Source organism: Artemia sp. Qi Xiang Cuo, chromosome 5, assembly GCF_049724085.1.
Source record: "Artemia sp. Qi Xiang Cuo chromosome 5, ASM4972408v1, whole genome shotgun sequence".
In the NCBI taxonomy this organism is placed as follows: domain Eukaryota; kingdom Metazoa; phylum Arthropoda; class Branchiopoda; order Anostraca; family Artemiidae; genus Artemia; species Artemia sp. Qi Xiang Cuo.
Window position 1 is genome coordinate 8,214,875 of NC_142798.1, and position 13,243 is coordinate 8,228,117.

General features: G+C 30.3%; 1 protein-coding gene across 1 annotated transcript in view; it reads right to left on the minus strand.

Annotated features, from left to right (window-relative positions):
• The window catches only part of LOC148951773 (mediator of RNA polymerase II transcription subunit 6-like), a 17,864-nt gene extending 4,889 nt beyond the window's left edge, over nucleotides 1-12,975 (minus strand). The window contains exon 1 of the mRNA XM_089089061.1: nucleotides 12,967-12,975. Within this exon, the coding sequence (XP_088945187.1) occupies nucleotides 12,967-12,975 (9 nt within the window). The remainder of the gene's footprint in view (nucleotides 1-12,966) is intronic.
• Nucleotides 12,976-13,243: the final 268 nt, after the last annotated feature.

A 13,243-nucleotide genomic window follows, 5' to 3' on the forward strand; every position in this document is an offset into this window, starting at 1 on the left:
TCCCTCCTAAACCCATTTTCCAACATGAAGTACATATCTTTGTCACCTACGACCAGTATAAACTGCTGTTTTGTTGCCAAATAATCAAGAAATAATTATCATAGTCAATATCTTAGAGCAATACTTAATTATAGAACATCTAAAGACCATTTTCAAAATAGATGAAGTAAACATTAACACAAACCAAAAAAAATTAAAGAAAATTTGATACATCATAAACAATAAATACTTTTCAAAGACCATGTAAAACCAAGTAACTTTCTTTATGTCCCTTCTAAACCCATTTTCCAACTTGAAGTACTTATCTTCTTCACACACAAATATACTTTACAGCTTTTTGGATACCTCAACACCAAGAAGTACCTTTCAAAGATCATTTCAGAGCAAGTTCCTTTCTTAATGTCCCTCCTAAACCCATTTTCCAACTTGAAGTACTTATCTTTTTGTCATCGACAACTATAATTTACATCTGTTTGTTTACATCAACACTAAGAATTAAATTTAAAATACCAATTCGGATTAAGTTATGTTATTAAGCTCTCACTTAAACCATTTTTCACGGTGAATAGTAAGTCTGGTAAATCCATAAAAAACAATTAGAGCTTTTTTGATTCCTCCAAACACAGAAATACTCTGCAAATACCATTTTAGAGCAGTTACTTTGTTAATGTCCCTACTAAACCCTTTTTACAACTTGAAATGCATATCTTTTTCAACAACGACTATAATGTACAGCTTTTTTTATACCTCAACAACGAGAAAAACTATACAAATAAAATTTCCGATCAATTTACTTTATCAACCTCACTATTAAACGTATTTTAACACATGAAGAACTTATCTTTTTCATACACACCTAGAATATAATGCTTTTGATTACCTCAAAACCAAGCAATACTTTTCAAAGACCATTTAAGGGCAAGTTCCTTTCTTAATGTCCCTACTAAACCCTTTTTCCAACTTGAAAAACTTTTCTTTTTCACCCGCAACTATACTTTACAGCTTTTTGGATACCTCAACACAAAGAAATACTATTCAAAGACCATTTCAGAGCAAGTTACTTTCTTAATGTCCCTTCTAAACCTATTTTCCAAATTGAAGAACTTATCTTTTTCACCCACAACTATACTTTAAAGCTTTTGAATACCTCAACACCAAGAAATACTTTTCAAAGACAATTTAAGAGAAAGTTACTTTCTTAATGTCCCTTCTAAAACTATTTTCCTATTTGCAGTAAATATCAATTTCACTCACCAACAGACTAGACTGCTTTTATGATTCCAAATAACCTCGAAATACATTTCAATGACCATGCCTTTACCAGCTACATTCTTATTGTATCACTTAAAATCATTTTACGTCATTACGTACTTATTTTTTTCCTCCACAAAAAACCATTTCATCTGTTTGGATAAATCAACACCAAGAAATAATTTTAAAATACCAATTCAGAGCAATTTTATGAATTTATGTCCCTCATAAACCCATTTTACAAATGTTATTTATTATCTTTTTGTAACCCACAACTATACTTAAAAGAATTTTTTATGTCTAAACACAAAGAAATAATCTTAAAATACAATTTCTGAGTCACTTAATTTATTAATGTCCTTTGTCAACCCATTTTAAAAGATGAAGAACTTATTGTTTTAACTCACCGCTGTACTTTAAAACTTTTCGGATACCTAAACATTAAGCAATACTTTTCAAAGACCATTTCAGAGCAAGTTTCTTTAAGAATGCTCCCACGTCAACCAATTTTTCATGTCAAAATACTTATCGTCTCCACATACAGCTATACTTTATAGCTTTTTGGATATCTCAACAGCAAGAAATACTTTTCGAAAACCATTTCAGAACAAGTTACTTTCTTAATTTTCCTCCTAAGCCTTTTTTCTAACTTGAAGTACTTGTCTTTTTCTCCAAAAACTATACTTTACAGATTTTTGGTTACCTCAATACCAGGAAATACTTTTACGGGAAGAAGAAAAGGCCCAAGACATATAAAATTTATAGTTCGCTTCTAAATTTTTCCTTAGAATATGGAAAAAGTTATACCGTGACTGTGATTATTTTCTATGAAGATAAAAAGTTTCACTTTAATTCTAAATGTTCTTAAATTCAGTTCCAACCTTTCTCAAAGAATTGAAAAAATTTAAAGTTCTGTTTCAAATATGTCCCTGGAAGAAGAAAAGTTAAACTTCAATTTTGAATTTTCTCAATGAAAATGAAATAAGTTATTGATCAAGTCTATTTTCTCAAAATATTACAAAGTTTACCACTTCAATTCAGATTTTTCTCAGAGAGATGAAAAAAATTAAAAGATTGTTCCAAATTTTTCTTAGAAGATAGAAAATTTCAACTTCTAATCAGAATTTTACCAAAGAACATAATTCAATTCTAATTTCTCCAGAGAACATAAAAAGGTTCCACTTCAGTTTTAAGTTCACCAAGACATAAAAAATTTTAAGTTCAGTTCGAAATTCTCACATAGAAGATAGGAAAAGTTATACTATAATTATGATTATTGTCAATGATGATAAAAAGTTTCACTTTAATTCTAAATTTTCTTAAATTCAGTTCCGACTTTTCACATAGAGATGAAAAAATTTTAAGTTCTGTTCCAAATTTTTCTTAGAAGATAGAAAAGTTCAAGTTCTCTTCTGAATTTTACCAAAGAACACAATTCAATTCTAATTTCATCAGAGAAAATAAAAAGCTTCAACTTCAGCTTTAAGTTCACCAAGACATAAAAAATTTAAAGTTCAGTTCAAAATTTTTCCGTAGAAGATAGGAAAAGTTATGCCATGATTGTGATTATTTTCTATGAAGATAAAAAGTTTCACTTTAATTCTAAATTTTCTTAAATTCATTCCGGCTTTTCTCAAAGAGATGAAAAAATTTAAAGTTCTGTTCCAAATATTTTTCAGGAAGAATAAAAGTTCAACTTCGATTCTGAATTTTCTTAATAAAAATGAAATAAACTATTGATCAATTCTATTTTCATTAAAATAATATAAAATTTTCCACTTCAATTCAGATTTTTCTCAAAGAGATGACAAAATTTAAAATATTATTCCAAATTTTTCATATAAGATAGAAAAAGTTATACTTTGATTGTGATTATTCTTCATGAAGATATGGAGCTCCACTTTAATTCTAAGTTTTCTCGAAGAAGTGCAAAATGTACAAGTTCTCTTCTGAATTTTCTTAGAGAGGAGAAAAAAGTTAGCTCAATTCTGAAATTTACCAATGAAAATGAAAAAGCTTCCATTTCAGTTCATAATTTCTCAAAGACATAAAAATTTAAAGTTCAATTCTAAATTTTTCCATAGAAGATAGGAATGGCTATACTATGATTGGGATTATTTACCATGAAGATAAAAAGTTTCACTCTATTTCTAATTTTTCTTAAATTCAGTTCATTCATCTAAGCACCAAAAACAATAGGTTAGGTTAGGTTAGGTATAAATAAATATTAATAAATAATTAGAAACATTTCTCCATGTTTAAGTTAGGCTAGGTTAGGTTAACTTATCATGAGCGCTCATGATAAGCTAACCTAACCTAACTTAAACATGGTAAAAAGATTAAACTAGGTTAGGTTAGGTTAGATTAAGTTAGGTCAGGTTAAGTTACGTTAGGTTAGCCTACGAACGCGCGCGTACATAGGCTAACCTAACTTAACTTAACTTAACCTAACTTAATCTAACCTAACCTAACCTAGTTTAATCTTTTTACCATGTTTAAGTTAGGTTAGGTTAGCTTATCATGAGCGCTCATGATAAGTTAAACAAAACAAGCCTAACTTAAACATGGAGAAATGTTTCTAATTATTTATTAATATTTATTTATACCTAACTTAACCTATTGCTTTTGGTGCTTAGATGAATGAACTGAATTTCAGAAAAATTAGAAATAAAGTGAAACTTTTTATCTTCATGGTAAATAATCCCAATCATAGTATAGCCAGCCCTATCTTCTTTGTAAAAATTTAGAATTGAACTTTAATTTTTTATGGCTTTGAGAAATTATGTTCTGAAATGGAAGCTTTTTCATTTTCATTGGTAAATTTCAGAATTGAGCTAACTTTTTTTTCTCCTCTCTAAGAAAATTAAGAAGAGTTCTTGTAAATTTTGCACTTCATCGAGAAAACTTAGAATTAAAGTGGAGCTCCATATCTTCATGAAGAATAATCACAATAAAAGTATAACTTTTTCTATCTTCTATGAAAAATTTGGAATAATATTTTAAATTTTGTCATCTCTTTGAGAAAAATCTGAATTGAAGTGGAAAATTTTATATTATTTTATGAAAATAGAATTGATCAATAGCTTATTTCATTTTCATTAAGAAAATTCAGAATCGAAGTTGAACTTTTCTTCTTCCGGAAAAATATTTGGAACAGAACTTTAAATTTTTTCATCTCTTTGAGAAAAGCCGGAATTGAATTTAAGAAAATTTAGAATTAAAGTGAAACTTTTTATCTTCATATAAAATAATCACAATCATGGTATAACTTTTCCCATCTACTACGGAAAAATTTAGAACCGAACTTTAAATTTTTTATGTCTTGGTGAACTTAAAGCTGAAGTAGAAGCTTTTAATTTTATCTGGTGAAATTAGAATTGAATTGTGTTCTTTGGTAAAATTCAGAAGAGAATTTGAACTTTTCTATCTTATAAGAAAAATTTGGAATAGAACTTAAAATTTTTTCATCTCTATGTGTAAAGTCGGAACTGAATTTAAGAAAATTTAGAATTAAAGTGAAACTTTTTATCATCATTGACAATAATCATAATTATAGTATAACTTTTCCTGTCTTCTATGTAAGAATGTCGAACAGAACTTAAAATTTTTTATGTCTTGGCGAACTTAAAACTGAAGTGGAACCTTTTTATGTTCTCTGGAGAAATTAGAATTGAATTAAGTTCTTTGGCAAAATTCAGATTCGAACTTGAACTTTTCTATCTTCTAAGAAAAATTTGGAGCAATATTTTTAATTTTTTCATCTCTTTGAGAAAAATCTGAATCGAAGTGGAAAATTTTATAATATTTTGAGAAAATAGAATTGATCAATAACTTATTTCATTTTCATTGAGAAAATTCAGAATCGAAGTTGAACTTTTATTCTACCAGGGAAATATTTGGAACAGAACTTTAAGTTTTTTCATCTCTTTGAGAAAGATTGGAACTGAATTTAAGAAAATTTAGAATTAAAGTGAAACTTTTTCTTCATAGAAAATAATCACAATCATGGTATAACTTTTCCTATATTCTAAGGAAAAATTTAGAAGAGAACTTTACATTTTTTATATCTTGAGCCTTTTCTTCTTCCAGGAAAAGTATTTCCTGGTGTTGAGGTAACCAAAAAGCTATAAAGTATAGTTTTGCGTGAAAAAGATAAGTAATTCCAGTTAGAAAAAGGGTTTAGAAGGAAAATTAAGAAAGTAACTTGCTCTGAAGTGGTTTTCGAAAAGTATTTCTTGGTGTTGAGAAATCCAAAAAGCTATAAAGTATAGCTGTGTATGAAGACTATAAGTACTTCGACTTGTAAAATGGTTTTGGGTGGGACATTAAGACAGAAAAGTGCTCTGAAAAGTTATTTGAAAATTAATTCTTGGTGTTGATTTATCCAAAAAGCTTTAATTTATAGTTGTGCATTACAAAGATAATTAATTAAAGTTGGAAAATGGTTTGAGGAAGGATATTAAGAAAGTAAATTACACTGAAATGGTCTTTGAAAAGTATTTCTTATTGTTGAGGTATACAAAAAGCTGTAAAGTATAGTTGTGGGTGAAAAAAGATAAGAAATTCAAGTTGGAAAATGGGTTTAGGAGGGACATTAAGAAATTAACTTGCTCTGAAATTGTCTTTGAAAAGTATTTCTTGGTGTTGAGGAATCCAAAAAGCTGTAAAGTATCGTTGTTGTTGAAAAAGAAAAGTAATTCAAGGTGGAAAATGGCTTTAGAAGGGACATTAAGAAAGTAAATTTGTCTGAAATTGTATTTGAAAAGTATTTCTTGGTGTTGTGGTATTAAATATCTTTAAAGGATATTTGTGGGTGAAAAAGATAAGTTAGTAAAGCTGGAAAAGAGTTTGAGGAGGGACATAAAGAAAGTAACTTGCTCTGAAATTGTCTTTGAATAGCATTTCTTTGTGTTGAGGTAACAAAAAAGATGTAAAGTATAGCTGTGGGTGAAAAAGATAAGTTCTTCAATTTGGAAAATGGGTTTAGTAGGGACATTAAGAAATTAACTTGATCTGAAATTGCCTTTGAATAGTATTTCTTTGTGTTGATGTATCCAAAAAGCTGTAAAGTATAGTTGTGGGTGAAAAAGAAAAGTATTTAAAGTTGGAAAATGGGTTTAGGAGAGACATTAAGAAAGTAACTTGCTCTGAAATGGTCTTTGAAAAGTATCTATTGGCGTTGAGGTATCCAAAAAGCTGTAAAGTATAGTTGTGGGTGAAAAAGATAAGTTCTTCAAGGTGAAAAATGGTTTTAGGAGGGATATTAAGAAAGTAACTTGCTCTGAATTGGTCTTTGAAAAGTATTTATTAGTGTTGAGGTAACCAAAAAGCTGTAAAGTATAGTTCCGGTTGACAAAAAGATAATTACTTCAATTTGTAACATGGGGTTAGTAGGAAGATTAAGAAACTAACTTGCTCTTGAATGGTCTTTTAAAAGTATTTCTTGGTGTTGAGGCAAACAAAAATCTGTAAAGTATAGATTTGTGTTAATAAGATAAGTATTTCAAGTTGAAAAATGGGTTTGTAAGGGACATTAAGAAAGTAACTTGCTCTGAAATGGTCTTTGAAATGTATTTCTTGGAGTTGAGGTATCCAAAAAGTTGCCAAGCATAGTTGTGGGTGAAAATGATAAGTACTTCAAGATGGAAAATGGGTTTAGGAGGGGCATTAAGAAAGTAACTTGCTCTGAAATGGTCTTTGAAATATATTTCATGGTGTTGAGGTATCCAAAAGCTTTAAAGGATAGTTGAGGGTGAAAAAAATAAGTTATTAAAGTTGCAAAAATGGGTTAGGAGGGACATTACGAAAGGAATTTGCTCTGAAATTGTCTTTGAAAAGTATTTCTTGGTGTTGAGGTAACCAAAAAGCTGTAAAGTATAGTTGTGGGTGAAAAATATAAGTACTTCAAGTTGGAAAATGGGTTTAGAAGGGAACATTAAGAAAGTAATTTGCTATTAAATGTTATTTGAAAAGTATTTCTTTGTGTTGAGGTAACCAAAAAGCTGTAAAGTATAGTTGTGTGTGACAAAAAGATAAGTAATTCAAGTTGGAAAATGGGTTTAGAAGGGACATTAAGAAATTAACTTGCTCTGAAATTGTATATTAAAAGTTTATCTTGGTGTTGATGTATCCAAAAAGCTGTATAGTATAGTTTTTGATGAAAATGATAAGTACTTCAAGTTGGAAAAAGGGTCTTGAATCGACATTAAGATATTAACTTGCTCTGAAACGATACTTGAAAAGTATTTCTTGGTGTTAAGGTAACCAAAAAGCTGTAAAGTATAGTTGTGGATGAAAATGATAAGTACTTCAAGTTGGAAAATGGGTTTAGAAGGGATATTAAGAAAGTAAATTTCTCTGAAATGGTCTTTGAAAAGTATTTCTTGGTGTTGAGGTATTCAATATCATTAAAGTATAGTTGTGGGTGAAAAAGATAAGTACTTAAAGTTGGAAAAAGGGTTTAGGAGGGACATTAAGAAAGTAATTTGCTCTGAAATGGTCTTTGAAAAGTATCTATTGGCGTTGAGGTATCCAAAAAGCTGTAAAGTATAGTTGTGGGTGAAAAACATAAGTTCTTCAAGTTGAAAAATGGGTTTAGGAGGGATATTAAGAAAGTAACTTGCTCTAAAATGGTCTTTGTAAAGTATTTCTTGGTGTTGAGGTAACCAAAATGCTGTAAAGTATAGTTGTGGGTGAAAAAGATAAGAACTTCAAGTTGAAAAATGGGTTTAGAAGGTACATTAAGAAAGGAACTTGCTCTGAACTGGTCTTTGAAAAGTATTTCTTGGTGTTGAGGTAACCAAAAAGCTGTAAAGTATAGTGTTGGATTTAAAAGATAGGAACTTCATGTTGGAAAATGGGTTTAGGAGGCACATTAAGAGAGTAACTTGCTCTGAAATGATCTTTGAAATATATTTCTTGGTGTTGAGGTATCCAAAAAGCTGTAAAGTATAGTTGTGAGTGAAAAAGATAAGTACTTCAAGTTGGAAAATGGGTTTAGTAGTTATATTAATAAAGTAACTTGATCTGAAAAGGTAGTTTAAAATAATCTATTTGTGTTGATTTAAACAAAAATATTTAATGTAAAGTTGTGGGGGAAAAATATAAGTACTTCAAGTTGTAAATTGGGTTTAGAAATGATATTAAGAAATTAACTTACTCTGAAATTGTATTTTAATAGATTTTCTTAGTTTTGAGTTATCCAAAATGCTTTTAAGTTTAGTTATAGGTGAAAAACATCGTTGCTTCCATTCGGACATTTGGTTTATATAAGACATTATGGAAGTAACTTTCTCTGAAATGGTCTTTGAAATGTTTTTCTTGGTGTTGACGTATCCAAAAAGCTGTAAAGTATAGTTGTGGGTGAAAAAGATAAGTACTTCAAGTTGGAAAATGGGTTTCGAAGGGATATTAAGGTAGTAACTTGCTCTGAAATGGTCTTTGAAAAGTATTTCTTGGTGTTGAGGTATCCAAAAAGCTGTTATGTGTAGTTGGGGTTTAAACAGATAAGTACTTGAAGATGGAGAATTGATGTAGTAGACACATAAAGACATTAAAATTCTCTAGACTTTAATTTGATAATTATAGCTAGTTTTTCATGTATCCAAAAAGCATAAAAGTTTAATTGTATGTAAAATAGATAAGTTCTTCAATTTGGAAAATTGGTTTAAAAGGGACGTTAAGAAAGTAACTTGCTCTGAAATGGTCTTTGAATAGTATTTCTTTGTGTTGAGGTATCCAAAAAGCTGTAAAGTATAGTTGTGGGTGAAAAATATAAGTAGTTAAAGTTGGAAAATGGGTTTAGTAGGGACATTAAGACAGTAATTAGATCTGAAATTTTCTTTGAAAAGTATCTATTTGTGTTGATGTATCAAAATAGCTGTAAAGTATAGTTGTGGGTGAAAAACATAAGTTCTTCAAGTTGAAAAATGGGTTTAGGAGGGAGATTAAGAAAGTGACTTGCTCTGAAATGGGCTTTGAAAAGTATTTCTTGGATTTTATTAATCCCAACATCATTATCTCATTGTTGTGTTTTAAAAGTATACGTACTTCCAGTTGAAAAATAGGATGAAATGTGATGAAGAGTTTGGAACTTGGTCTGGAATGGTCTTTGAAAAGTATTTCTAGGTACTGAATCATCCTGAAATATGTAATGTATTTTGATGGGTTTAAAAGATCAGTACTTCAAGTTGGAAAATGGGTTTGGGAGGCACATTAAGAGAGTAACTTGCTCTGAAATGCTCTTTGAAATGTATTTCTTGGTGTTGAGGTATCCAAAAAGCTGTAAAGTATAGTTGTGTGTGAAAAAGATAAGTACTTCAAGTTGGAAAATGGGTTTAGGAGGGACATTAAGTAATTAACTTTCTCTGAAATGGTCTTTGAAAAGTATTTCTTGGTGTTGAGGTAACCAAAAACTGTTAAGTATAGTTGTGTGTGAAAAAGATAAGCTCTTCAAGTTGGAAAATGGGTTTAGGAGGGACATTAAGAAATGAACTTGCTCTGAAATGGTCTTTGAAAAGAACTTCTTGGTGCTGAGGTATCCAAAAAGCTGTAAAGTATAGTTGTGGGTAAAAAAGATAAGTACTTCAAGTTGAAAAATGGGTTTAGGAGGCACATTAAGAGAGTAACTTGCTCTGAAATGCTCTTTGAAATTTATTTCTTGGTGTTGAGGTATCCAAAAAGCTGTAAAGTATAGTTCTGGGTGAAAAAGATAAGTACTTCAAGTTGGAAAATGGGTTTAGTAGGGACATTAAGAAAGTAACTTGCTCTGAAATGGCCTTTGAAAAGTATTTCTTGGTGTTGAGGTATACAAAAAGCTGTAAAGTATAGTTATGGGTGAAAAAGATAAGTTCTTCAAGTTGGAAAATGGGTTTAGAAGGGACATTAAGAAAGTAACTTGCTATGAAATGGTCTTTGAAGAGTATTTCTTGGTGTTTATGTAACTAACAAGCTGTAAAGTATATTTGTGGGTGAAAAAGATAAGTACTTAAAGTTGGAAAATGGGTTTAGGAGGGAGATTAAGAAAGTAAATTACTCTGAAATTGACTTTGAAAATTATTTCTTAGTGTTGAGGTATCCAAAAAGCTTTAAAGTATAGTTGTGGGTGAAAAAAGATAAGTAATTTATGTTGGAAAATGGGTTTAGAAGGGACATTAAAAAATTAAATTGCTCTGAAATGGTCTTTGAAAAGTATTTCTTGGTGATGAGGTATCCAAAAAGCTGTAAAGTATAGTTGTGGGTGAAAAAGATAAGTACTTCAAGTTGAAAAATGGGTTTAGAAGGGACATTAAGAGAGTAACTTGCTCTGAAATGCTCTTTGAAATTTATTTATTGGTCTTGATGAATCCAAAAATCTTTAAAGTATAGTTGTGTGTGAAAAAGATAAGTACTTCAAGTTGGAAAATGGTTTTATTAGTGAAATTCATATAGTAACTTGCTCTGAAATGGTATTTTAATATTATCTCTTGGTGTTGATGTAAATAACAATCTTAAAATAATAGTTGTGGGGGTCATAGATAATTAATCCAAGTTGAAAAATGGGTTGAGGAGGGACATTAAGAAAGTAACTTACTCTGAAATGGTCTTTGAAATGTATTTCTTAGTGTTGAGGTAACCAAAAATCTTTAAATTATAGTTGTGGGTTAAAAAAGATAAGTACTTTAAGTTGGAAAATGGGTTTAGTAGTGACAGTAAGAAATTAACTTGCTCTGAAAGGGTCTTTGAAAAGTTTTTCTTGGTGTTGAGGTATCCAAAAAGCTGTAAAGTATAGTTGTGGTTGAAAAAGATAAGTACTTCAAGTTGTAAAATGGATCTAGAAGCGAGATTAAGAAAGTAACTTGCTCTGAAATTGTCTTTGAAAAGTGTTTCTTAGTGTTGAGGTAACCAAAAAGATGTAAAGTATAGTTGTGGTTGACAAAGATAAGTACTTCAAGTTGGAAAATGGGTTTAGGAGGGACATAAAGAAAGTAACTTGCTCTGAAATGGTATTTGAAAAGTATTTCTTGGTGTTGAGGTATCCAAAAAGCTTTAAAGTATAGCTGTGGGTGAAAAAGATAAGTTCTTCAAGTTGAAAAATGGGTTTAGGAGGGATATTAAGAAAGTAACTTGCTCTGAAATGGCCTTTGAATAGTATTTATTTGTGTTGAGGTATCCAAAAAGCTGTAAAGTATAGTTGTGGGTGAAAAACATGAGTTCTTCAAGTTGGAAAATGGGTTTAGGAGGGATATTAAGAAAGTAACTTGCTTTGGAATGGTCTTTGAAAAGTATTTCTTTGTGTTGAGGTATCCAAAAAGCTGTAAAGTATAGTTGTGGGTGAAAAAGATAAGTACTTCAAGTTGAAAAATGGGTTTGGAAGGCACATTAAGAAAGTAACTTGCTCTGAAATGGTCTTTGAAATGTATTTCTTGGTGTTGAGGTATCCAAAAAGCTGTAAAGTAGAGTTGTGGGTGAAAAAGATAAGTACTTCCCGTTGGAAAATGGGTTTAGGAGGGACATTTAGTAAGTAACGTGCTCTGTAATGGTCTTTGAAAAGTATTTCTTGGTTTTGAGGTATCCAAAAAGCTGTAAAGTATAGTTGTGGGTGAAAAAGATAAGTACTTCAAGTTGTAAAATGGGTTTAGAAGGGACATTAAGAGAGTAACTTGCTCTGAAATGCTCTTTGAAATGTATTTCTTGGTGTTGAGGTATCCAAAAAGCTGTAAAGTATAGTTGTGGGTGAAAAAGATAAGTACTTCAAGATGGAAAATGGGTTTAGGAGGGACATTAAAAAATTAACTTGCTCTGAAATGGTCTTTGAAAATTATTTCTTGGTGTTGAGGTAACAAAAAACTGGTATGTATAGTTGTTGTGGAAAAAGATTAGTTCTTCAAGTTTTAAAATGGGTTTAGGAGGGACATTAAGAAATGAACTTGCTCTAAAATGGTCTTTGAAAAGTATTTCTTGGTGTTGAGGTATCCAAAAATCTGTAAAGTATAGTTCTGGGTGAAAAAGATAAGCACTTCAAGTTGGAAAATGGGTTTAGAAAACACATTAAGAGAGTAACTTGCTCTGAAATGGTTTTTGAAATGTATTTCTTGGTGTTGATGTATCCAAAAAGCTGTAAAGTATAGTTATGGGTGAAAAAGATAAGTTCTTCAAGTTGGAAAATGGGTTTAGAAGGGACATTAAGAAAGTAACTTGCTCTGAAATGGTCTTTGAAAAGTATTTCTTGGTGTTGAGGTATCCAAAAAGCTGTAAATTATAGTTGTGGGTGAAAAAGATAAGTACTTCAAATTGGAAAATTGGTTTAGTAGGGAAATTAAGAAAGTTACTTGCTTTGATATGGTCTTTAAAGAGTATTTCTTGGTGTTGAGTTATCCAAAAAGCTGTAAAGTATAGTCGTATGTGGAGACGATAATTACTTTGAGTTGTAAACTGGGTTTACGTAAGAGCATTCTGAAATAAACTTGCTCTGTAATGGTCCTTTAAAAGTTTTTCTTAATGTTTAGGTAACCAAAAAGCTTTAAAGTATAGCTGGGGGTTAAAACGATAATTTCTTCATGTTGTAAAATGGGTTGATGAGTTAAATTAAGATATTAACGTGCTCTTAATTTTTCTTTGTACATTATTTCTTTGTGGTGCTGTAACGGAATGTAATCAATTTATATTGTTTGTTTAAATTGTCTAGGTGGTCAGGTTTAACTTCTCTAGGGTTCGGTTACGTGGGAAAAGGCATACCTCTGACATTGTCGATTTGAGAAGAATTCTTGTGTTAAGGTCTCGAAAAAGATAGCTAGTGAAGTCGTTTGTGAAAAAGAGAAGTCTTACAAGTAGTGATATGGATTTAGTAAGGATATCAGCTCCAAAGCTCAAAGTTGTGCAAGATTGGAAGCTCGATGATGCTGCGATCCAACAGTATCAACAAGTGTGTAATAGCATTCTTGAAAAGATCCAAGTCCCTTTCCCGCTACTGATGTCCAACAGTGACATCCTGGTTGAAGAGCAGAAACTTCTG